Genomic DNA, 26621 nt, shown 5'->3' on the forward strand with positions numbered 1-26621 from the left:
GGAATAGGGTGACAGTTGTTCCTGCTGTGGTGGAATAGGGTGACAGTTGTTCCTGCTGTGGTGGAATAGGGTGACAGTTGTTCCTGCTGTGGTGGAATACAATGACGGTTGTTCCCATGTGGTGTAATGGGGTGACAGTTGTTCCCATGTGGTGGAATACGATGACAGTTGTTCCTGCTGTGGTGGAATACGATGACAGTTGTTCCTGCTGTGGTGGAATACGATGACGGTTGTTCCTGCTGTGGTGGAATACGATGACAGTTGTTCTTGCTGTGGTTGTAATACGATGACGGTTGTTCTCATTGTGGTTGTAATGGGATGACAGTTGTTCCTGCTATGGTGGAATAGGGTGACAGATGTTCCCATGTGGTTGTAATACGGTGACAGTTGTTCCCATGTGGTTGTAATACGATGACAGTTGTTCCCATGTGGTGGAATAGGGTGACAGTTGTTCCCATGTGGTTGTAATACGATCACAGTTGTTCCCATGTGGTTGTAATACGATGACAGTTGTTCCCATGTGGTTGTAATGTGGTGATGACAGTTGTTCCCATGTGGTGGAATAGGGTGACAGTTGTTCCCATGTGGTGGAATACGATGACAGTTGTTCCCATGTGGTGGAATACGATGACAGTTGTTCCCATGTGGTGGAATAGGGTGACAGTTGTTCCCATGTGGTTGTAATACGATGACAGTTGTTCCTGGTGTGGTGTAATACGATGACAGTTGTTCCTGCTGTGGTGGAATACGATGACAGTTGTTCCTGGTGTGGTGGAATACGATGACGGTTGTTTCTGCTGTGGTGGAATACGATGACGGTTGTTCCCATGTGGTGTAATGGGGTGACAGTTGTTCCCATGTGGTGGAATACGATGACAGTTGTTCCTGCTGTGGTGGAATACGATGACAGTTGTTCCCGCTGTGGTGGAATACGATGACAGTTGTTCCTGCTGTGGTGGAATAGGGTGACAGTTGTTCCTGCTGTGGTGGAATAGGGTGACAGTTGTTCATGCTGTGGTGGAATAGGGTGACAGTTGTTCCTGCTGTGGTGGAATAGGGTGACAGTTGTTCCTGTTGTGGTGGAATAGGGTGACAGTTGTTCCTGCTGTGGTGGAATAGGGTGACAGTTGTTCCTGCTGTGGTGGAATAGGGTGACAGTTGTTCCTGCTGTGGTGGAATACGATGACAGTTGTTCCCATGTGGTGTAATGGGGTGACAGTTGTTCCCATGTGGTGGAATACGATGACAGTTGTTCCTGCTGTGGTGGAATACGATGACAGTTGTTCCTGCTGTGGTGGAATACGATGACGGTTGTTCCTGCTGTGGTGGAATACGATGACAGTTGTTCCTGCTGTGGTTGTAATACGATGACGGTTGTTCTCACTGTGGTGGAATACGATGACAGTTGTTCCTGCTGTGGTTGTAATATGGGATGACAGTTGTTCCTGCTGTGGTTGTAATACGATGACGGTTGTTCCCATGTGGTGGAATAGGGTGACAGTTGTTCCCATGTGGTGGAATACGATGACAGTTGTTCCCATGTGGTGGAATACGATGACAGTTGTTCCTGCTGTGGTGGAATACAATGACAGTTGTTCCTGCTGTGGTGGAATACGATGACGGTTGTTCCTGCTGTGGTGGAATAGGGTGACAGTTGTTCCCATGTGGTGATGACGGTTGTTCCCATGTGGTTGTAATACGATGACAGTTGTTCCCATGTGGTGGAATAGGGTGACAGTTGTTCCCATGTGGTGGAATACGATGACAGTTGTTCCCATGTGGTTGTAATACGATGACAGTTGTTCCCATGTGGTGGAATAGGGTGACAGTTGTTCCCATGTGGTTGTAATACGATGACAGTTGTTCCCATGTGGTGGAATACGATGACAGTTGTTCCCATGTGGTGGAATAGGGTGACAGTTGTTCCCATGTGGTGGAATAGGGTGACAGTTGTTCCCATGTGGTGGAATAGGGTGACAGTTGTTCCCATGTGGTTGTAATACGATGACAGTTGTTCCTGCTGTGGTTGTAATACGATGACAGTTGTTCCTGCTGTGGTTGTAATACGATGACGGTTGTTCTCATTGTGGTTGTAATAGGATGACAGTTGTTCCCATGTGGTTGTAATACGATGACGGTTGTTCTCATTGTGGTTGTAATGGGATGACAGTTGTTCCTGCTATGGTGGAATAGGGTGACAGATGTTCCCATGTGGTGGAATAGGGTGACAGTTGTTCCCATGTGGTTGTAATACGATGACAGTTGTTCCCATGTGGTGGAATAGGGTGACAGTTGTTCCCATGTGGTTGTAATACGATGACAGTTGTTCCCATGTGGTGGAATAGGGTGACAGTTGTTCCTGCTGTGGTGGAATACGATGACGGTTGTTCCCATGTGGTGTAATGGGGTGACAGTTGTTCCCATGTGGTGGAATACGATGACAGTTGTTCCTGCTGTGGTGGAATACGATGACAGTTGTTCCCACTGTGGTGGAATACGATTACAGTTGTTCCTGCTGTGGTGGAATAGGGTGACAGTTGTTCCTGCTGTGGTGGAATAGGGTGACAGTTGTTCCTGCTGTGGTGGAATAGGGTGACAGTTGTTCCTGCTGTGGTGGAATAGGGTGACAGTTGTTCCTGCTGTGGTGGAATAGGGTGACAGTTGTTCCTGTTGTGGTGGAATAGGGTGACAGTTGTTCCTGCTGTGGTGGAATCCTGCTGTGGTGGAATAGGGTGACAGTTGTTCCTGCTGTGGTGGAATAGGGTGACAGTTGTTCCTGCTGTGGTGGAATACGATGACGGTTGTTCCCATGTGGTGTAATGGGGTGACAGTTGTTCCCATGTGATGGAATACGATGACAGTTGTTCCTGCTGTGGTGGAATACGATGACAGTTGTTCCTGCTGTGGTGGAATACGATGACGGTTGTTCCTGCTGTGGTGGAATACGATGACAGTTGTTCCTGCTGTGGTTGTAATACGATGACGGTTGTTCTCACTGTGGTGGAATACGATGACAGTTGTTCCTGCTGTGGTTGTAATACGATGACGGTTGTTCCTGCTGTGGTTGTAATACGATGACGGTTGTTCCCATGTGGTGGAATAGGGTGACAGTTGTTCCCATGTGGTGGAATACGATGACAGTTGTTCCCATGTGGTTGTAATACGATGACAGTTGTTCCCATGTGGTGGAATAGGGTGACAGTTGTTCCCATGTGGTTGTAATACGATGACAGTTGTTCCCATGTGGTGGAATAGGGTGACAGTTGTTCCCATGTGGTTGTAATACGATGACAGTTGTTCCCATGTGGTTGTAATACGATGACAGTTGTTCCCATGTGGTGGAATAGGGTGACAGTTGTTCCCATGTGGTGGAATACGATGACAGTTGTTCCCATGTGGTGGAATACGATGACAGTTGTTCCCATGTGGTGGAATAGGGTGACAGTTGTTCCCATGTGGTGGAATAGGGTGACAGTTGTTCCTGCTGTGGTGGAATACGATGACAGTTGTTCCCATGTGGTGTAATGGGGTGACAGTTGTTCCCATGTGGTGGAATACGATGACAGTTGTTCCTGCTGTGGTGGAATACGATGACAGTTGTTCCCACTGTGGTGGAATACGATTACAGTTGTTCCTGCTGTGGTGGAATAGGGTGACAGTTGTTCCTGCTGTGGTGGAATAGGGTGACAGTTGTTCCTGCTGTGGTGGAATAGGGTGACAGTTGTTCCTGCTGTGGTGGAATAGGGTGACAGTTGTTCCTGCTGTGGTGGTTGTTCCTGTTGTGGTGGAATAGGGTGACAGTTGTTCCTGCTGTGGTGGAATAGGGTGACAGTTGTTCCTGCTGTGGTGGAATAGGGTGACAGTTGTTCCTGCTGTGGTGGAATACGATGACGGTTGTTCCCATGTGGTGTAATGGGGTGACAGTTGTTCCCATGTGGTGGAATACGATGACAGTTGTTCCTGCTGTGGTGGAATACGATGACAGTTGTTCCTGCTGTGGTGGAATACGATGACGGTTGTTCCTGCTGTGGTGGAATACGATGACAGTTGTTCCTGCTGTGGTTGTAATACGATGACGGTTGTTCTCACTGTGGTGGAAACGATGACAATACGATGACAGTTGTTCCTGCTGTGGTTGTAATACGATGACGGTTGTTCCTGCTGTGGTTGTAATGACAGTTGTTCCCATGGAATACGATGACAGTTGTTCCCATGTGGTGGAATAGGGTGACAGTTGTTCCCCAGTTGTTCCCATGTGGTTGTAATACGATGACAGTTGTTCCCATGTGGTGGAATAGGGTGACAGTTGTTCCCATGTGGTTGTAATACGATGACAGTTGTTCCCATGTGGATGTAATATGACAGTTGTTCCCATGTGGTGGAATAGGGTGACAGTGTTCCCATGTGGAATACGATGACAGTTGTTCCCATGTGGTGGAATACGATGACAGTTGTTCCCATGTGGTGGAATGTGACAGTTGGTGGTTGTAATACGATGACAGTTGTTCCCATGTGGTGGAATGTGACAGTTGTTCCCATGTGGTGGAATAGGGTGACAGTTGTTCCCATGTGGTGGAATAGGATGACAGTTGTTCCATGTGGTGGAATACGATGACAGTTGTTCCCATGTGGTGGAATGGGGTGACAGTTGTTCCCATGTGGTGGAATACGATGACAGTTGTGCTGTGGTGGAATACGATGACAGTTGTTCTGCTGTGGTGATGACAGTTGTTCCTGCTGTGGTGGAATAGGGTGACAGTTGTTCCCATGTGGTGGAATAGGGTGACAGTTGTTCCCTGTGGTGGTGAATAGGGTGAATGTGAAGGGTGACAGTTGTTCCCATGTGGTGGAATAATGACAGTTGTTCCTGCTGTGGTGGAATACGATGACAGTTGTTCCCATGTGGTGGAGTTGTTCCCATGTGGTATAGGGTGACAGATGACAGTTGTTCCCATGTGGTGGAATAGGGTGACAGTTGTTCCCATGTTCGATGACAGTTGTTCCCATGTGGTGGAATACGATGACAGTTGTTCCCATGTGGTGGAATACGATGACAGTTGTTCCCATGTGGTGGAATACGATGACAGTTGTTCCCATGTGGTGGAATAGGGTGACAGTTGTTCCCATGTGGTGGAATACGATGACAGTTGTTCCCATGTGGTTGTAAAACGATGACAGTTGTTCCTGCTGTGGTGTAATACGATGACAGTTGTTCCTGCTGTGGTGGAATACGATGATAGTTGTTCCTGGTGTGGTGTAATACGATGACAGTTGTTCCTGGTGTGGTGTAATACGATGACAGTTGTTCCTGCTGTGGTGGAATACGATGACAGTTGTTCCTGGTGTGGTGGAATACGATGACGGTTGTTTCTGCTGTGGTGGAATACGATGACGGTTGTTCCCATGTGGTGTAATGGGGTGACAGTTGTTCCCATGTGGTGGAATACGATGACAGTTGTTCCTGCTGTGGTGGAATACGATGACAGTTGTTCCCGCTGTGGTGGAATACGATGACAGTTGTTCCTGCTGTGGTGGAATAGGGTGACAGTTGTTCCTGCTGTGGTGGAATAGGGTGACAGTTGTTCATGCTGTGGTGGAATAGGGTGACAGTTGTTCCTGCTGTGGTGGAATAGGGTGACAGTTGTTCCTGTTGTGGTGGAATAGGGTGACAGTTGTTCCTGCTGTGGTGGAATAGGGTGACAGTTGTTCCTGCTGTGGTGGAATAGGGTGACAGTTGTTCCTGCTGTGGTGGAATACGATGACGGTTGTTCCCATGTGGTGTAATGGGGTGACAGTTGTTCCCATGTGGTGGAATACGATGACAGTTGTTCCTGCTGTGGTGGAATACGATGACAGTTGTTCCTGCTGTGGTGGAATACGATGACGGTTGTTCCTGCTGTGGTGGAATACGATGACAGTTGTTCCTGCTGTGGTTGTAATACGATGACTGTTGTTCTCACTGTGGTGGAATACGATGACAGTTGTTCCTGCTGTGGTTGTAATACGATGACGGTTGTTCCTGCTGTGGTTGTAATACGATGACGGTTGTTCCCATGTGGTGGAATAGGGTGACAGTTGTTCCCATGTGGTGGAATACGATGACAGTTGTTCCCATGTGGTGGAATAGGGTGACAGTTGTTCCCATGTGGTGGAATAGGGTGACAGTTGTTCCTGCTGTGGTGGAATACGATGACAGTTGTTCCCATGTGGTGTAATGGGGTGACAGTTGTTCCCATGTGGTGGAATACGATGACAGTTGTTCCTGCTGTGGTGGAATACGATGACAGTTGTTCCTGGTGTGGTGGAATACGATGACGGTTGTTTCTGCTGTGGTGGAATACGATGACGGTTGTTCCCATGTGGTGTAATGGGGTGACAGTTGTTCCCATGTGGTGGAATACGATGACAGTTGTTCCTGCTGTGGTGGAATACGATGACAGTTGTTCCTGGTGTGGTGGAATACGATGACGGTTGTTTCTGCTGTGGTGGAATACGATGACGGTTGTTCCCATGTGGTATAATGGGGTGACAGTTGTTCCCATGTGGTTGTAATACGATGACGGTTGTTCCCATGTGGTTGTAATATGATGACAGTTGTTCCCATGTGGTGGAATAGGGTGACAGTTGTTCCCATGTGGTGGAATACGATGACAGTTGTTCCCATGTGGTTGTAATACGATGACAGTTGTTCCCATGTGGTGGAATAGGGTGACAGTTGTTCCCATGTGGTTGTAATACGATGACAGTTGTTCCCATGTGGTGGAATAGGGTGACAGTTGTTCCCATGTGGTTGTAATACGATGACAGTTGTTCCCATGTGGTTGTAATACGATGACAGTTGTTCCCATGTGGTGGAATAGGGTGACAGTTGTTCCCATGTGGTGGAATACGATGACAGTTGTTCCCATGTGGTGGAATACGATGACAGTTGTTCCCATGTGGTGTAATGGGGTGACAGTTGTTCCCATGTGGTGGAATACGATGACAGTTGTTCCTGCTGTGGTGGAATACAATGACAGTTGTTCCTGCTGTGGTGGAATACGATGACGGTTGTTCCTGCTGTGGTGGAATAGGGTGACAGTTGTTCCCATGTGGTTGTAATACGATGACGGTTGTTCCCATGTGGTTGTAATACGATGACAGTTGTTCCCATGTGGTGGAATAGGGTGACAGTTGTTCCCATGTGGTGGAATACGATGACAGTTGTTCCCATGTGGTTGTAATACGATGACAGTTGTTCCCATGTGGTGGAATAGGGTGACAGTTGTTCCCATGTGGTTGTAATACGATGACAGTTGTTCCCATGTGGTGGAATACGATGACAGTTGTTCCCATGTGGTGGAATAGGGTGACAGTTGTTCCCATGTGGTGGAATAGGGTGACAGTTGTTCCCATGTGGTGGAATAGGGTGACAGTTGTTCCCATGTGGTTGTAATACGATGACAGTTGTTCCCATGTGGTGGAATAGGGTGACAGTTGTTCCCATGTGGTGGAATACGATGACAGTTGTTCCCATGTGGTGGAATACGATGACAGTTGTTCCCATGTGGTGTAATGGGGTGACAGTTGTTCCTGCTGTGGTGGAATACGATGACGGTTGTTCCTGCTGTGGTGGAATAGGGTGACAGTTGTTCCTGCTGTGGTGGAATAGGTTGACAGTTGTTCCTGCTGTGGTGGAATAGGGTGACACTTGTTCCTGCTGTGGTGTAATGCGGTGACAGTTGTTCCTTCTGTGGTGGAATAGGGTGACAGTTGTTCCTGCTGTGGTGGAATAGGGTGACACTTGTTCCTGCTGTGGTGGAATAGGGTGACAGTTATTCCTGCTGTGGTGGAATAGGGTGACAGTTGTTCCTGCTGTGGTGGAATAGGGTGACAGTTGTTCCTGCTGTGGTGGAATACGATGGCAGTTGTCCCTGCTGTGGTGTAATACGATGACAGTTGTTCCTGCTGTGGTGGAATAGGGTGACAGTTGTTCCTGCTGTGGTGGAATAGGGTGACATTTGTTCCTGCTGTGGTGGAATAGGGTGACAGTTGTTCCTGCTGTGGTGGAATAGGGTGACAGTTGTTCCTGCTGTGGTGGAATACGATGACAGTTGTCCCTGCTGTGGTGGAATACGATGACAGTTGTTCCTGCTGTGGTGGAATACGATGACAGTTGTTCCCATGTGGTTGTAATACGATGACAGTTGTCACTAGATGATCCATTATATAGAGAGGTATTGTCACATTCTGTTTTGTCTTATTCAAAGACAAACATTAAAGGTCCCAAGATGTTATTAACTTACTCAGAATTGGCTGTTATCGTGTGTTATATACAGTCTCTGATATCCGTTATCTCCTTCCTCCCTCCAGCAGAGTCCTACCATGGTCCTTCTCCTGGTGGGGGACTGAGAGGAGGAGGCGGTGGTTCAGACGAGGCTATCCGCTCCATCCTAGAACAAGCTCGACGAGAGATGGAGGCCCAACAAGCTGCTGTGGAACCCATCCTCAAAGCCTCCTATTCCTCTTTCTCCTCTCCCTCCCAGAGGGATCTACTGGTCTCCCATCTGGCTGCCTCCTTCCCTGCCTACACCCCTCTGACTCTCTCCATGAAGAAACCCCCCGCCGCCCTCCCAGTCTCCTCCTCCTCGCCGTTTACAGTCCTGGACTTCAGCTCTAGTGTGAAGAGGGAGGACAGAGGAGCGTCGGTGCCGGACGGCATGGCTGGCGTGACGGTGTCGGGTCGGATCTCTGAGGGGTCTGCCCGGCCTGCAGGGTGGTGGTGGAGCAACATGAACCCAGACCCCCGCGGAGATAAAGGGGGAGAGGAGAACCACACCCAGGAGGACTCTAAAGAGGTGAGTAACACCCTCAGCGGACGGGGGAAGTGGTCTCACAGCCGTTAGATCAACCCGTCTCTGAAGTTATCGATCGGGTTTGGGTCCCCAATACAATTCAGAATATACCCTTAATTAAACCTTTAGTTTAATGTGTGTGTACGCTTGTGGTCTCTCTGTATCTGTTTAGCCATTCCATAACATGAATGAGTGACTGATGTTTTTGTGTGTGTGTGTGTGTGTGTGTGTCTCTGTCTGTCTGTCTGTGTGTGTGTGTGTGTGTGTGTGTGTGTGTGTGTGTGTGTGTGTGTGTCTGTGTGTGTGTGTGTGTGTGTGTGTGTTAGGCTCTAGGAAGTATGTGTGACGCGACGTCTCGTCGTAAACCCTGGAGCAAGATGACCTCCAGAGGCCTGCGTATGCAGCTGTGGTTGAACTGTGACCTGGGTCAGAACACACACATCGAGCCTGCTGCTCACAACCAAGGTAATGGACCGTGTGTGTACCGTGTATTGACAACAAACAAAGAAACTATTAGACCCACCTCCATTTACAGTCGACTGCTGAGCTGTAAATGATCACAGTTAACCTGTCGACTCATAACAGCCCTGGGGGGGGGGGGGGGGGTCATCATGCCAGCCGGTCACCCCTCCCTCCTGCATAGCGTGTCTCTCCAAGCTTACTTAGTTTCACCCTCCTTGACTGCTCCATTCAAGCCTTCTGCAAAACAGAACAGAGACAGAGGGGATTATGGGGAAGGGACAGAGGGGATTATGGGGAAGGGACAGAGGGGATTGTGGGGAAGGGACAGAGGGGATTATGGGGAAGGGACAGAGGGGATTATGGGGAAGGGACAGAGGGGATTATGGGGAAGGGACAGAGGGGATTATGGGGAAGGGACAGAGGGGATTATGGGGAAGGGACAGATGGGATTATGGGGAAGGGACAGAGGGGATTATGGGGGAAGGGACAGAGGGGATTATGGGGAAAGGACAGAGGGGATTGTGGGGAAGGGACAGAGGGGATTGTGGGGAAGGGACAGAGGGGATTGTGGGGAAGGGACAGAGGGGATTGTGGGGAAGGGCCAGAGGGGATTGTGGGGAAGGGACAGAGGGGATTGTGGGGAAGGGGGGATTATGGGGAAGGGACAGAGGGGATTATGGGGAAGGGACAGAGGGGATTATGGGGGGGAGGGGATTATGGGGAAGGGACAGATGGGATTATGGGGAAGGGACAGATGGGATTATGGGGAAGGGACAGAGGGGATTATGGGGGGAAGAGGGGATTGTGGGGAAGAGGGGATTGTGGGGAAGGGACAGAGGGGATTATGGGGAAGGGACAGAGGGGATTATGGGGAAGGGACAGAGGGGATTATGGGGAAGGGACAGAGGGGATTGTGGGGAAGGGACAGAGGGGATTATGGGGAAGGGACAGAGGGGATTATGGGGAAGGGACAGAGGGGATTATGGGGAAGGGACAGAGGGGATTGTGGGAGGGACAGGGGGATTATGGGGAAGGGACCTAGGGGATTATGGGGAAGGGACAGAGGGGATTATGGGGAAGGGATAAGGGGATTTGTGGGATGGGAAGGGACAGAGGGGATTATGGGGAATACCTCCAGGACAGATTTATAACAGATTGTTATAACCTATGGGATTATAACAGAGGGGATTGTGGGGAAGGGACAGAGGGTTATAACCTGGGGAAGGGACAGAGGGGATTATAACCTAGTGTGGGAGGGGGATAACCTACCTAGATTATCCAGGAGAGTGTTATAACCTAGTGTTATAACCTAGTGTTATAACCTAGTGTTATAACCTAGTGTTATAACCTATTGTTATAACCTAGTGTTATAACCTAGTGTTATAACCTAGTGTTATAACCTAGTGTTATAACCTACAGAATTGTCTCTCTCAGACCTGCCAACAGTGAGCATGTTGATGAGCTAGAGGTTTTCTTCTGACATGGCTCGTTGACTGCAGTGTGATCCCTTTCAATATATACATTTAAATATAGTATATGGAAATGTTGTGGGACTATAGTAGATGAAGAATCAATATTGTTTAGATTGAGTATTTATCGGGTCATTATGTTAGTATATTGTGTATGTTTGTAATAGTGTGTTTTATATGTGAAAGTGTGTTTTTATATTACAAATTGTGTTTGAATGTTTAAGGACTCTTGGAAGATGAGTCCAAATTGAGACTAAAAGAGATCCTAATAAAATCTAGTAATCCTGGACCTTGATGATTCAAAGGACTGGCACTACACCTCATTCCACTATTCAGCTCAGCATCAAACCGTTGAAAAGTACTAGGTCAAAAAAAAAAAAAATGTTCCTCGTTTGGGTCTCCAGAACCAGAATAAAGAACCACTTAAGTCTGTCTAACCTACTGTCTAACCTACTGTCTAACCTACTGTACTGTTTGCTCCTGTGTACACTGTGTTTCCATTCTCCTCCAGCAGAGGGCACTCCCAGCCAGACCTCAGCCAGCTGCAGCCCTGCCCCAGAGTCCCCACTGAGCTCTGCTGAGGAGTCATCCTACGGTTTAGGGGGGGAGCGGGACCCTCTTGCCTCCCAGGCCCCGTCTCTGGATCCCCCATATGGGGAGCCCTCAGGGGGGGAGTCCCAGCCTGGCACGCCCCTCCTCGGCCCCATCACAGGCCTCAGCATCCAGGAGACGATAGCCATGTCTCCTGAGCTGGACACATACGTCCTCACCAAGAAGGTCAAGGAGGTGCTGACTGATAACAACCTTGGTGAGACTCAGACTTAGTATTGTTCTTTCAGTCTCTTATCTGTCTTCTCCTTCCTCTTCTCGTCCTTATTCGTTCTCTCTTTACCTATTCCCTATTTGTCTTTTTTCTATTTTCCTTCTTTGTCGTTCACTCTTAGTTTAAACCCCTAGTTTAAGCCCGTCGCCCCCCCTAGTTTAAACCCTTCGTCGCCCCTAGTTTCAGCCCGTCGCCCCCAGTTTCAGCCCGTCGCCCCCAGTTTAAGCCCGTCGCCTCTAGTTTAAGCCCGTCGCCTCTAGTTTAAGCCCGTCGCCCCTAGTTTCAGCCCGTCGCCCCCAGTTTAAGCCCGTCGCCTCTAGTTTAAGCCCGTCGCCCCCAGTTTAAGCCCGTCGCCCCCTAGTTTAAACCCTTCGCCCCCTAGTTTAAGCCCGTCGCCCCTAGTTTAAGCCCGTCGCCCCCTAGTTTAAGCCCGTCGCCCCCTAGTTTAAGCCCGTCGCCCCCTAGTTTAAGCCCGTCGCCCCCTAGTTTAAGCCCGTCGCCCCCTAGTTTAAGCCCGTCACCCCCCTAGTTTAAGCCCGTCGCCCCTAGTTTAAGCCCGTCGCCCCTAGTTTAAGCCCGTCGCCCCCTAGTTTAAGCCCGTCGCCCCCTAGTTTAAACCCGTCGCCCCCTAGTTTAAACCCGTCGCCCCCTAGTTTAAACCCGTCGCCCCCTAGTTTAAACCCGTCGCCCCCTAGTTTAAGCCGTCGCCCCCTAGTTTAAGCCCGCCCCCCTAGTTTAAGCCCGTCGCCCCCTAGTTTAAGCCCGTCGCCCCTAGTTTAAGCCCGTCGCCCCCTAGTTTAATCCCGTCGCCCCCTAGTTTAATCCCGTCGCCCCCTAGTTTAAGCCCGTCCCCTAGTTTTAAGCCCGTCCCCTAGTTTAAGCCCGTCCCCTAGTTTAAACCCGTCCCCTAGTTTAAACCCGTCGCCCCTAGTTTAAATCCGTCGCCCCCTAGTTTAAATCCGTCCGCCCCCCTAGTTTAAGCCCGTCGCCCCCTAGTTTAAGCCCGTCGCCCCTAGTTTCAGCCCCGCCCTAGTTTAAGCCCGTCGCCCCTAGTTTAAGCCCGTCGCCCCCTAGTTTAAGCCCGTCGCCCCCTAGTTTAAGCCCGTCGCCCCCTAGTTTAAGCCCGTCGCCCCCTAGTTTAAGCCCGTCGCCCCCTAGTTTAAGCCCGTCGCCCCCTAGTTTAAGCCCGTCGCCCCCTAGTTTAAGCCCGTCGCCCCCTAGTTTAAGCCCGTCGCCCCCTAGTTTAAGCCCGTCCCCCTAGTTTAAGCCCGTCGCCCCCCCTAGTTTAAGCCCGTCGCCCCTAGTTTAAGCCCGTCGCCCCCTAGTTTAAGCCCGTCGCCCCCTAGTTTAAGCCCGTCGCCCCTAGTTTAAGCCCGTCGCCCCCTAGTTTAAGCCCGTCGCCCCTAGTTTAAGCCCGTCGCCCCCTAGTTTAAGCCCGTCGCCCCTAGTTTAAGCCCGTCGCCCCCTAGTTTAAGCCCGTCCCCCTAGTTTAAGCCCGTCCCCTAGTTTAAGCCCGTCGCCCCCTAGTTTAAGCCCGTCGCCCCCTAGTTTAAGCCCGTCGCCCCCTAGTTTAAGCCCGTCCCCCTAGTTTAAACCCGTTGCCCCTAGTTTAAGCCCGCCCTAGTTTAGCCCCTAGTTTAAACCGTCGCGCCCCTAGTTTAAGCCCGTCGCCCCCTAGTTTAAGCCCGTCGCCCCCTAGTTTAAGCCCGTCGCCCCCCTAGTTTAAGCCCGTCGCCCCCTAGTTTAAGCCCGTCGCCCCCTAGTTTAAGCCCGTCGCCCCCTAGTTTAAGCCCGTCCCCCTAGTTTAAGCTCGTCGCCCCCTAGTTTTAGCCCGTCGCCCCCTAGTTTAAACCCGTCGCCCCCTAGTTTAAGCCCGTCCCCCTAGTTTAAGCCCGTCGCCCCCTAGTTTAAACCCGTCGCCCCTAGTTTAAGCCCGTCCCCCCTAGTTTAAGCCCGTCCCCCTAGTTTAAACCCGTCCCCCTAGTTTAAGCCCGTCCCCCTAGTTTAAGCCCGTCGCCCCCTAGTTTAAACCCGTCGCCCCCCTAGTTTAAGCCCGTCCCCCCTAGTTTAAGCCCGTCCCCCTAGTTTAAGCCCGTCCCCCTAGTTTAAGCCCGTCGCCCCCTAGTTTAAGCCCGTCGCCCCCTAGTTTAAGCCCGTCGCCCCCCTAGTTTAAACCCGCCCCCTAGTTTAAGCCCGTCCCCCCTAGTTTAAGCCCGTCCCCCTGTTTAAGCCCGTCCCCCTAGTTTAAGCCCGTCCCCCTAGTTTAAGCCCGTCCCCCTAGTTTAAGCCCGTCGCCCCCTAGTTTAAGCCCGTCGCCCCTAGTTTAAATCCGTCGCCCCCTAGTTTAAGCCCGTCGCCCCCTAGTTTAAGCCCGTGCCGCCCCCTAGTTTAAGCCCGTCGCCCCCTAGTTTAAGTCCGTCCCCCCTAGTTTAAGTCCGTCGCCCCTAGTTTAAACCCGTCGCCCCTAGTTTAAGCCCGTCGCCCCCTAGTTTAAGCCCGTCCCCCTAGTTTAAGCCCGTCCCCCTAGTTTAAGCCCGTCGCCCCCTAGTTTAAGCCCGTCCCCCTAGTTTAAACCCGTCCCCCTAGTTTAAGCCCGTCGCCCCCTAGTTTAAGCCCGTCGCCCCCTAGTTTAAACCCGTCGCCCCCTAGTTTAAGCCCGTCGCCCCCCAGTTTAAACCCGTCCCCCTAGTTTAAGCCCGTCGCCCCCCTAGTTTAAGCCCGTCCCCTAGTTTAAGCCGTCGCCCCTAGTTTAAGCCCGTCGCCCCCTAGTTTAAGCCCGTCGCACCCCTAGTTTAAGCCCGTCGCCCCTAGTTTAAGCCCGTCGCCCCCTAGTTTAAACCCGTCGCCCCTAGTTTAAGCCCGTCCCCCCTAGTTTAGCCCGTCCCCCTAGTTTAAGCCCATCCCCCTAGTTTAAGCCCGTCGCCCCCTAGTTTAAGCCCGTCGCCCCCTAGTTTAAGCCCGTCGCCCCTAGTTTAAGCCCGTCGCCCCTAGTTTAAGCCCGTCGCCCCCTAGTTTAAGCCCGTCCCCTAGTTTAAACCCGTCCCCCTAGTTTAAAGCCCGTCCCCTAGTTTAAGCCCGTCCCCCCTAGTTTAAGCCCGTCGCCCCTAGTTTAAGCCCGTCCCCCTAGTTTAAGCCCGTCCCCCCTAGTTTAAGCCCGTCCCCTAGTTTAAGCCCGTCCCCTAGTTTAAGCCCGTCGCCCCCTAGTTTAAGCCCGTCGCCCCCTAGTTTAAGCCCGTCGCCCCCTAGTTTAAGCCCGTCGCCCCCTAGTTTAAGCCCGTCGCCCCCTAGTTTAAGGCCGTCGCCCCCTAGTTTAAGCCCGTCGCCCCCCTAGTTTAAGCCCGTCGCCCCCCTAGTTTAAGCCCGTCCCCCTAGTTTAAGCCCGTCGCCCCTAGTTTAAGCCCGTCGCCCCCTAGTTTAAGCCCGTCCCCCCTAGTTTAAGCCCGTCCCCCCTAGTTTAAGCCCGTCCCCCCTAGTTTAAGCCCGTCCCCCTAGTTTAAGCCCGTCCCCCTAGTTTAAGCCCGTCCCCCCTAGTTTAAGCCCGTCCCCCTAGTTTAAGCCCGTCGCCCCCTAGTTTAAGCCCGTCCCCCTAGTTTAAGCCCGTCCCCCTAGTTTAAACCCGTCCCCCTAGTTTAAGCCCGTCCCCCTAGTTTAAGCCCGTCCCCCTAGTTTAAGCCCGTCCCCCTAGTTTAAGCCCGTCCCCCTAGTTTAAGCCCGTCCCCCTAGTTTAAGCCCGTCGCCCCCTAGTTTAAGCCCGTCCCCCTAGTTTAAGCCCGTCCCCCCTAGTTTAAGCCCGTCCCCCTAGTTTAAGCCCGTCCCCCTAGTTTAAGCCCGTCCCCCTAGTTTAAGCCCGTCCCCTAGTTTAAGCCCGTCGTCCCCCTAGTTTAAACCGTCGCCCCCCTAGTTTAAGCCCGTCCCCCTAGTTTAAGCCCGTCCCCCTAGTTTAAGCCCCCCCTAGTTTAAGCCCGTCCCCCTAGTTTAAGCCCGTCCCCCTAGTTTAAGCCCGTCGCCCCCTAGTTTAAACCCGTCCCCCTAGTTTAAGCCCGTCCCCCTAGTTTAAGCCCGTCCCCCTAGTTTAAGCCCGTCCCCTAGTTTAAGCCCGTCCCCCTAGTTTAAGCCCGTCCCCCTAGTTTAAGCCCGTCGCCCCCTAGTTTAAGCCCGTCGCACCCCTAGTTTAAGCCCGTCCCCTAGTTTAAGCCCGTCGCACCCCTAGTTTAAGCCCGTCGCCCCCTAGTTTAAACCCGTCGCCCCTAGTTTAAGCCCGTCCCCCCCTAGTTTTAGCCCGTCGCCCCTAGTTTAAGCCCATCCCCCTAGTTTAAGCCCGTCGCCCCCTAGTTTAAGCCCGTCGCCCCTAGTTTAAGCCCGTCGCCCCCCTAGTTTAAGCCCGTCGCCCCTAGTTTAAACCCGTCGCCCCCTAGTTTAAGCCCGTCCCCCTAGTTTAAGCCCGTCCCCTAGTTTAAGCCCGTCCCCCTAGTTTAAGCCCGTCCCCCTAGTTTAAGCCCGTCCCCCTAGTTTAAGCCCGTCCCCCCTAGTTTAAGCCCGTCCCCCTAGTTTAAGCCCGTCCCCCTAGTTTAAACCCGTCCCCCTAGTTTAAGCCCGTCCCCCTAGTTTAAACCCGTCGCCCCCTAGTTTAAGCCCGTCCCCCTAGTTTAAGCCCGTCCCCCTAGTTTAAGCCCGTCCCCCCTAGTTTAAGCCCGTCCCCCTAGTTTAAGCCCGTCCCCCTAGTTTAAGCCCGTCCCCCTAGTTTAAGCCCGTCCCCCCTAGTTTAAGCCCGTCCCCCTAGTTTAAGCCCGCCCCCTAGTTTAAGCCCGCCCCCTAGTTTAAGCCCGTCCCCCTAGTTTAAGCCCGTCCCCCTAGTTTAAGCCCCCCCCCCTAGTTTAAGCCCGTCCCCCCTAGTTTAAGCCCGTCCCCCTAGTTTAAGCCCGTCCCCCCTAGTTTAAGCCCGTCCCCTAGTTTAAGCCCCCCCCTAGTTTAAGCCCGTCCCCCTAGTTTAAGCCCGTCCCCCCTAGTTTAAGCCCGCCCCCTAGTTTAAGCCCGCCGCCCCTAGTTTAAGCCCGCCCCCTAGTTTAAGCCCGTCCCCCTAGTTTAAGCCCGTCCCCCTAGTTTAAGCCCGTCCCCCCTAGTTTAAGCCCGTCCCCCCTAGTTTAAGCCCGTCCCCCCTAGTTTAAGCCCGTCCCCCTAGTTTAAGCCCGTCCCCCTAGTTTAAGCCCGTCCCCCCTAGTTTAAGCCCGTCCCCCCTAGTTTAAGCCTATCATATTTTTTTCTTTAGATTATTAGATACTGTAAAGATTCATAAAGTTTCTCCAAATACAAGCTTGGATAGTCCATTCAGACCTCCAGCCTGACCCCCTGTCTCTCTACTCTCTCTCCCCCCAGGGCAGCGTCTGTTTGGGGAGAGTATCCTGGGTCTGACCCAGGGCTCGGTGTCTGATCTGCTGGCTCGGCCTAAGCCCTGGCAAAAGCTCAGTCTGAAGGGACGTGAGCCATTCGTCCGCATGCAGTTCTGGCTGCAGGACCCACAGAAAGTGGAGAAACTGATGGACATGAAACGCCTGGAGAAGAAAGGTAATGATCACTCTCTCTCTGCATTCTGTGTCTCTCACACACAGACCAAACACACCCCGGTGATGTTAGGACCCATTTATTGACACAGACAATTACACGCTTTATTGGATGTGACATCAGGTGGCCCTCCAGGGGCCCACTGACAGTTATCATCTTCATCATCATCCATAATCATCAGCAGCAATCGGTGATTACTATAATGTCTCCTCCCCCTGCTTCCTGCTTCCTCTCCTTATTGCACTGATCCATTAATCTACTTCTTCCTGGTTCCATTCATCTACTGCTTCCTGGTTCCAGTCACTCGCTGCTTCCTGGTTCCAGTCACCCCCTGCTTCCTGGTTCCATTCACCTGCTGCTTCCTTGTTCCATTCACCTGCTGCTTCCTGGTTCCATTCACCTGCTGCTTCCTTGTTCCATTCACCTGCTGCTTCCTGGTTCCATTCACCTGCTGCTTCCTGGTTCTATTCACCTGCTGCTTCCTTGTTCCATTTATCCACTGCTTCCTGGTTCCAGTCACTCGCTGCTTCCTGGTTCCATTCACCTGTTGCTTCCTGGTTCCATTCACCTGCTGCTTCCTGGTTCCATTCACCTGCTGCTTCCTGGTTCCATTCACCTGCTGCTTCCTGGTTCCATTTATCCACTGCTTCCTGGTTCCAGTCACTCGCTGCTTCCTGGTTCCATTCACCTGTTGCTTCCTGGTTCCATTCACCTGCTGCTTCCTTGTTCCAGTCACCTGCTGCTTCCTGGTTCCATTCATCTGCTGCTTCCTGGTTCCAGTCACCTGCTGCTTTCTGGTTCCATTCCCCTGCTGCTTCCTGATTTCATTAAGCCCCTACTTCCTGGTTCCATTCACCTGCTGCTTCCTGGTTCCATTCATCTACTGCTTCCTGGTTCCAGTCACCTGCTGCTTCCTGGTTTAATTTATCCCAGGCTTCCTGGTTTAATTTATCCCTTGCTTCCTGATTTCATTAAGCCCCTACTTCCTGATTTCATTAAGCCCCTACTTCCTGGTTTCATTCATCCCCTGATTCCTGGTTTCATTCATCCCCTACTTCCTGGTTTCATTAAGCCCCTACTTCCTGGTTTCATTAAGCCCCTACTTCCTGGTTTCATTCATCGCCTACTTCCTGGTTTCATTAAGCCCCTACTTCCTGGTTTCATTAAGCCCCTACTTCCTGGTTTCATTAAGCCCATACTTCCTGGTTTCATTCAAATCAAATCAAATCAAATTTATTTATATAGCCCTTCGTACATCAGCTGATATCTCAAAGTGCTGTACAGAAACCCAGCCTAAAACCCCAAACAGCAAACAATGCAGGTGTAAAAGCACCTACTTAAGCCCCTACTTCCTGGTTTCATTCATCCCCTGATTCCTGGTTTCCCCATCGTTTCTCCCTCCCTTGACGTTGCATCCATGAAGTGAACACATAGCAGTTCTACTTCCATAACAACTAAGGGTGTTGACTAAACTTCTCTGCTATCTTACACTTATCAGGGTAGCATAAACATCAGGGTAAGATTGACATCAGGGTAGGATAGACATCAGGGTAGGATTGACATCAGGGTAAGATAGACATCAGGGTAAGATAGACATCAGGGTAAGATAGACATCAGGGTAAGATAGACATCAGGGTAGGATAGACATCAGGGTAAGATAGACATCAGGGTAGGATAGACATCAGGGTAAGATAGACATCAGGGTAAGATAGACATCAGGGTAGGATAGACATCAGGGTAAGATTGACATCAGGGTAAGATTGACATCAGGGTAAGATTGACATCAGGGCAGGATAGACATCAGGGCAGGATAGACATCAGGGTAGAATAGACATCAGGGTAGGATAGACATCAGGGCAGGTAAATCAGGGTAGGATAGACATCATCACACGGTTCCTGTCCTAGCCATAGACATCAGGGCAGGATAGACATCAGGGCAGGATATACATCAGGGTAGGATAGACATCAGGGTAGGATAGACATCAGGGCAGGATAAATCAGGGTAGGATAGACATCATCACGGTTCCTGTCCCAGCCTGTACTGTAGATAGCTATGGTAGAAAGGACAAAAGAGGAAAAGTCATGACATCAGCTGTTTGCAAAACATAGTTTGCTTTGACAACGGAGCAGGCCCGGCTTCCCCAGCTCTCTCTGTTAGTGACCCCCTGACCCCCCACACAGAGCATGCCCACAGCAGGCCCGGCTTCCCCAGCTCTCTCTGTTAGTGACCCCCTCACACCCATGCCCACACCGAGCATGCCCACAGCAGGCCCGGCTTCCCCAGCTCTCTCTGTTAGTGACCCCCCTCACACCGAGCATGCCCACAGCAGGCCCGGCTGCCCCCAGCTCTCTCTGTTAGTGACCCCCTCACACCGAGCATGCCCACAGCAGGCCCGGCTTCCCCAGCTCTCTCTGTTAGTGACCCCCTGACCCCTCACACCGAGCATGCCCACAGCAGGCCCGGCTTCCCCAGCTCTCTCTGTTAGTGACCCCCTCACACCGAGCATGCCCACAGCAGGCCCGGCTTCCCCAGCTCTCTCTGTTAGTGACCCCCTGACCCCTCACACCGAGCATGCCCACAGCAGGCCCGGCTTCCCCAGCTCTCTCTGTTAGTGCAGGCCCCCCCTCACACCGAGCATGCCCACAGCAGGCCCGGCTTCCCCAGCTCTCTCTGTTAGTGACCCCCTGACCCCTCACACCGAGCATGCCCACAGCAGGCCCGGCTTCCCCAGCTCTCTCTGTTAGTGACCCCCTGACCCCTCACACCGAGCATGCCCATAGCAGGCCCGGCTTCCCCAGCTCTCTCTCTGTTAGTGACCCCTCACACCGAGCATGCCCACAGCAGGCCCGGCTTCCCCAGCTCTCTCTGTTAGTGACCCCCTGACCCCTCACACCGAGCATGCCCACAGCAGACCCGGCTTCCCCAGCTCTCTCTGTTAGTGACCCCCTGACCCCTCACACCGAGCATGCCCACAGCAGGCCCGGCTTCCCCAGCTCTCTCTGTTAGTGACCCCTTCACACCGAGCATGCCCACAGCAGACCCGGCTTCCCCAGCTCTCTCTGTTAGTGACCCCTTGACCCCTCACACCGAGCATGCCCACAGCAGGCCCGGCTTCCCCAGCTCTCTGTTAGTGACCCCCTGACCCCTCACACCGAGCATGCCCACAGCAGGCCCACAGCTTCCCAGCTCTCTCTGTTAGTGACCCCCTCACACCGAGCATGCCCACAGCAGGCCCGGCTTCCCCAGCTCTCTCTGTTAGTGACCCCCTGACCCCTCACACCGAGCATGCCCACAGCAGGCCCGGCTTCCCCAGCTCTCTCTGTTAGTGACCCCCTGACCCCTCACACCGAGCATGCCCACAGCAGGCCCGGCTTCCCCAGCTCTCTCTGTTAGTGACCCCCTGACCCCTCACACCGAGCATGCCCACAGCAGGCCCGGCTTCCCCAGCTCTCTCTGTTAGTGACCCCTGACCCCTCACACCGAGCATGCCACAGCAGGCCCGGCTTCCCCAGGCTCTCTGTTAGTGACCCCCTCACACCGAGCATGCCCACAGCAGGCCCGGCTTCCCCAGCTCTCTGTTAGTGACCCTGACCCCTCACACCGAGCATGCCCACAGCAGGCCCGGCTTCCCCAGCTCTCTCTGTTAGTGACCCCTGACCCCTCACACCGAGCATGCCCACAGCAGGACCCGGCTTCCCCAGCTCTCTCTGTTAGTGACCCCTGACCCCTCACACCGAGCATGCCCACAGCAGGCCCGGCTTCCCCAGCTCTCTCTGTTAGTGACCCCTGACCCCTCACACCGAGCATGCCCACAGCAGGCCCGGCTTCCCCAGCTCTCTCTGTTAGTGACCCCTGACCCCTCACACCGAGCATGCCCACAGCAGGCCCGGCTTCCCCAGCTCTCTCTGTTAGTGACCCCCTGACCCCTCACACCGAGCATGCCCACAGCAGGCCCGGCTTCCCCAGCTCTCTCTGTTCCCCAGCTCTCTGTTCACACCGAGCATGCCCACAGCAGGCCCGGACCCCTGACCTGACCCCTCCCACCTCTCTGCATGCCCACAGCAGGCCCAGCAGGCCCGGCTTCCCCAGCTCTCTCTGTTAGTGACCCCCTGACCCCTCACACCGAGCATGCCCACAGCAGGCCCGGCTTCCCAGCTCTCTCTGTTAGTGACCCCCTGACCCCTCACACCGAGCATGCCCACAGCAGGCCCGGCTTCCCCAGCTCTCTCTGTTAGTGACCCCTGACCCCTCACACCGAGCATGCCCACAGCAGGCCCGGCTTCCCAGCTCTCTCTGTTAGTGACCCCCTGACCCCTCACACCGAGCATGCCCACAGCAGGCCCGGCTTCCCAGCTCTCTCTGTTAGTGACCCCCTGACCCCCTCACACCGAGCATGCCCACAGCAGGCCCGGCTTCCCCAGCTCTCTCTGTTAGTGACCCCTGACCCCTCCCGAGCATGAGGCCCCTCAGCTCACTCTGTTAGTGACCCCATGACCCCTCCACAGCATGGCCCGGCTTCCCCAGCTCTCTCTGTTAGTGACCCCTGACCCCTCACACCGAGCATGCCCACAGCAGGCCCGGCTTCCCCAGCTCTCTCTGTTAGTGACCCCCTGTTAGTGACCCCTCACACCGAGCATGCCCACAGCAGGCCCGGCTTCCCAGCTCTCTCTGTTAGTGACCCCTGACCCCTCACACCGAGCATGCCCACAGCAGGCCCGGCTTCCCAGCTCTCTCTGTTAGTGACCCCCTGACCCCTCACACCGAGCATGCCCACAGCAGGCCCGGCTTCCCCAGCTCTCTCTGTTAGTGACCCCCTGACCCCTCACACCGAGCATGCCCACAGCAGGCCCGGCTTCCCCAGCTCTCTCTGTTAGTGACCCCCTGACCCCTCACACCGAGCATGCCCACAGCAGGCCCGGCTTCCCCAGCTCTCTCTGTTAGTGACCCCTGACCCCTCACACCGAGCATGCCCACAGCAGGCCCGGCTTCCCCAGCTCTCTCTGTTAGTGACCCCTGACCCCTCACACCGAGCATGCCCACAGCAGGCCCGGCTTCCCAGCTCTCTCTGTTAGTGACCCCTGACCCCTCACACCGAGCATGCCCACAGCAGGCCCGGCTTCCCCAGCTCTCTCTGTTAGTGACCCCTGACCCCTCACACCGAGCATGCCCACAGCAGGCCCGGCTTCCCAGCTCTCTCTGTTAGTGAGGCCCCCTGACCCCCTCACACCGAGCATGCCCACAGCAGGCCCGGCTTCCCCAGCTCTCTCTGTTAGTGACCCCTGACCCCTCACACCGAGCATGCCCACAGCAGGCCCGGCTTCCCAGCTCTCTCTGTTAGTGACCCCCTGACCCCTCACACCGAGCATGCCCACAGCAGGCCCGGCTTCCCCAGCTCTCTCTGTTAGTGACCCCTGACCCCTCACACCGAGCATGCCCATAGCAGGCCCGGCTTCCCCAGCTCTCTCTGTTAGTGACCCCCTCACACCGAGCATGCCCACAGCAGGCCCGGCTTCCCCAGCTCTCTCTGTTAGTGACCCCTGGCCCCTCACACCGAGCATGCCCACAGCAGGCCCGGCTTCCCCAGCTCTCTCTGTTAGTGACCCCTGACCCCTCACACCGAGCATGCCCACAGCAGGCCCGGCTTCCCCAGCTCTCTCTGTTAGTGTGACCCCCTGACCCCTCACACCGAGCATGCCCACAGCAGGCCCGGCTTCCCCAGCTCTCTCTGTTAGTGACCCCCTGACCCCTCACACCGAGCATGCCCACAGCAGGCCCGGCTCCCCAGCTCCCAGACCCCCTCTCTCTGTTAGTGACTCCCCTGACCCCTCACACCGAGCATGCCCACAGCAGGCCCGGCTTCCCCAGCTCTCTCTGTTAGTGACCCCCTGACCCCTCACACCGAGCATGCCCACAGCAGGCCCGGCTTCCCCAGCTCTCTCTGTTAGTGACCCCCTGACCCCTCACACCGAGCATGCCCACAGCAGGCCCGGCTTCCCCAGCTCTCTCTGTTAGTGACCCCCTGACCCCTCACACCGAGCATGCCCACAGCAGGCCCGGCTTCCCCAGCTCTCTCTGTTAGTGACCCCCTCACACCGAGCATGCCCACAGCAGGCCCGGCTTCCCCAGCTCTCTCTGTTAGTGACCCCTGACCCCTCACACCGAGCATGCCCACAGCAGGCCCGGCTTCCCCAGCTCTCTCTGTTAGTGACCCCCTCACAGGCCCGAGCATGCCCACACAGGCCCGGCTTGCCCCCAGCTCTCTCTGTTAGTGACCCCCTGACCCCTCACACCGAGCATGCCCACAGCAGGCCCGGCTTCCCCAGCTCTCTCTGTTAGTGACCCCCTGACCCCTCACACCGAGCATGCCCACAGCAGGCCCGGCTTCCCCAGCTCTCTCTGTTAGTGACCCCTGACCCCTCACCGAGCATGCCCACAGCAGGCCCGGCTTCCCCAGCTCTCTCTGTTAGTGACCCCTGACCCCTCACACCGAGCATGCCCACAGCAGGCCCGGCTTCCCCAGCTCTCTCTGTTAGTGACCCCCTCACACCGAGTGCATGCCCACAGCAGGCCCGGCTTGCCCAGCAGGCCCCAGCTCTCTGTTAGTGACCCCCCCTCACACCGAGCATGCCCACAGCAGGCCCGGCTTCCCCAGCTCTCTCTGTTAGTGACCCCCTGACCCCTCACACCGAGCATGCCCACAGCAGGCCCGGCTTCCCCAGCTCTCTCTGTTAGTGACCCCCTGACCCCTCACACCGAGCATGCCCACAGCAGGCCCGGCTTCCCCAGCTCTCTGACCCTGACCCCACACCGAGCTGTTAGTGACCCCCCTCACACCGAGCATGCCCACAGCAGGCCCGGCTTCCCCAGCTCTCTCTGTTAGTGACCCCTGACCCCTCACACCGAGCATGCCCACAGCAGGCCCGGCTTCCCCAGCTCTCTCTGTTAGTGACACCGAGCATGCCCACAGCAGGCCCGGCTTCCCAGCTCTCTCTGTTAGTGACCCCTGACCCCTCACACCGAGCATGCCCACAGCAGGCCCGGCTTCCCCAGCTCTCTCTGTTAGTGACCCCTGACCCCTCACACCGAGCATGCCCACAGCAGGCCCGGCTTCCCCAGCTCTCTCTCTCTGTTAGTGACCCCCTGACCCCCCTCACACCGAGCATGCCCACAGCAGGCCCGGCTTCCCCAGCTCTCTCTGTTAGTGACCCCCTGACCCCTCACACCGAGCATGCCCACAGCAGGCCCGGCTTCCCCACTCTCTCTGTTAGTGTGACCCCTCACACCGAGCATGCCCACAGCAGGCCCGGCTTCCCCAGCTCTCTCTGTTAGTGAGGCCCGGCTTCCCCCCCTGTTAGTGACCCCCCTCACACCGAGCATGCCCACAGCAGGCCCGGCTTCCCCAGCTCTCTCTGTTAGTGACCCCCTGACCCCTCACACCGAGCATGCCCATAGCAGGCCCGGCTTCCCCAGCTCTCTCTGTTAGTGACCCCCTCACACCGAGCATGCCCATAGCAGGCCCGGCTTCCCCAGCTCTCTCTGTTAGTGACCCCCTGACCCCTCACACCGAGCATGCCCACAGCAGGCCCGGCTTCCCCAGCTCTCTCTGTTAGTGACCCCCTGACCCCTCACACCGAGCATGCCCACAGCAGGCCCGGAGGTGAGCGTCTACACCATATGTCACAGAAGGTTTAGAATAGAGCAGTCGGGGCCAGGCCAATAGCAGAGCTGGGAGGAAAGGCAGACCGAACCATGAGTTGACCCTTGTGGAGTGTATCACTTAGAGGCTACAGACACACATGTACATGGCCTTTGAAGGCTTGTCATTGGATCAGTGTGTAGTGTCCTGTAGGAGACTGGGCTCCCGAGTGGTGCAGCGGTCCGAGGCACTAACAAATCCATGCTGTCATTTACACATTTGTAGCATGTGATGCTTTCAGAGGCTAACACTTTGTTCCTTGTATTGCTAAAGTTAGACATTAACGCCCCCTACTGGGTGTTGGTACCAGTACACTGTGTTTATCTACCACGATATCTCATCCTCGCCTCTGTCTCTCTACCCCCCCAGCCTACCTGAAGAGACGCCACAGTTCGCTGAGTGATAGCCGTTCTGTGGACGGTGGCCTGGCAGGACCAGACTTCCTTCAGAGCGCTAGCCCCCAGCACCAGCGACGGACTCAGCTGTACCAGAAGAAGGTCCGGGTGGTTCTGGGTCCCGAGGAGAAGGAGGCTCTGAAGAGGGCATACCAGGAGAAACCCTACCCCTCCCCCAAAACCATTGAGGAGCTGGCCTCCCAGCTCAACCTGAAGACCAGCACGGTCATCAACTGGTTCCACAACTACAGGTCAGCTACTGCACTACGAGCTTTTCTTTAAGCACTTGACAAGGTATGACAGGAACCCATTAGAGTTGGGCGACCGTGATTATCTACCCATAAAACATTGTTATGTACGATGCTATTGACCTTATTGTTGTAAAAGATCTATAAATACACATTTTCTAACACAACAGTCGGGCTGTAACGCGAAATCAAATGCAATTGGACGAAAGATAATGCTTGTTATGGAAGCGCTTCCCCATTGGGAATCGAATTTTCTGAAATTTCAAGTGCACCACGCATAGTTTATGATAAAAATCAAAATGTCATAAAAATTGACATCCAATATACCAAATTAAAGCTACACTCGTTGTGAATCTATTCACCAAGTCAGATTTGTAAAATGCTTTTCGGGGAAAGCATGAGACGCTATTATCTGTACCATGCAGCCTCACATAAATGCAACATCACAAAAACGACAGATTTTTCGTTAGCGCTCGCAAACGAAAAGGCTGAAATAAAATATAAAACATTCCTTACCTTTTGACGAGCTTCATTCTTGGCACTCCTAGATGTCCCATAAACATCATTTAGGGTCTTTTTTCGATTAAATCGGTCCATATATAGCCTAGATATCGAGCTAGGAATACCTTGGAATTGGAGTAAAAAATTAGCATTTTATAACGTAACGTCATTTTTTAAAATGCCAAAAGTCGACGATAAACTTTCACAAAACACTTCGAAATACTTTTGTAATGCTACTTTAGGTATTAGTACACGTTAATAAGCGATAAAATACCTCAGGAGACGGTGTGAAATCGTTAGCTGGTCCGTGGAGAAAAACATGTTTGAAAATGGTCGCTCGAAAATCTGGGCGGTGGCAGTAGGAAAGTAGTTCTCTTGTTTGGGTTAGACCAAGAATCAATTGCGAAACTAATGACGTAACTCTAGACAGCATGGGGAAGCTGTAGCCAATGAGAACGCGGCTCTATTTAATTCTGTTCTCTGTAAACAATTGCCTGCAGGCGCGGAAGAATATATTTTTACATTTTCAGTGAACAGATTTTCATGACCTATTCGACCGAAACGCACGTTCTGTAAATGGCACAGGCGTGATTTAAACACTTTTGGAAAGGTCTGACTGTTTCCTTTCCACAC

General features: G+C 53.7%; 1 protein-coding gene across 1 annotated transcript in view; it reads left to right on the forward strand.

Moving 5' to 3' along the window:
- The window catches only part of LOC115125974 (homeobox protein cut-like 1), a 230054-nt gene that overhangs the window by 201078 nt on the left and 2355 nt on the right, over positions 1 to 26621 (forward strand). Inside the window, exons 18-22 of the mRNA XM_065000585.1 lie at positions 8353 to 8837; positions 9161 to 9299; positions 11280 to 11573; positions 16962 to 17150; positions 25214 to 25490. Coding sequence (XP_064856657.1) covers positions 8353 to 8837; positions 9161 to 9299; positions 11280 to 11573; positions 16962 to 17150; positions 25214 to 25490 — 1384 coding nt within the window. The remainder of the gene's footprint in view (positions 1 to 8352; positions 8838 to 9160; positions 9300 to 11279; positions 11574 to 16961; positions 17151 to 25213; positions 25491 to 26621) is intronic.

The sequence above is a fragment of the Oncorhynchus nerka genome, linkage group LG14, assembly GCF_034236695.1.
Source record: "Oncorhynchus nerka isolate Pitt River linkage group LG14, Oner_Uvic_2.0, whole genome shotgun sequence".
NCBI classification, from domain to species: domain Eukaryota; kingdom Metazoa; phylum Chordata; class Actinopteri; order Salmoniformes; family Salmonidae; genus Oncorhynchus; species Oncorhynchus nerka.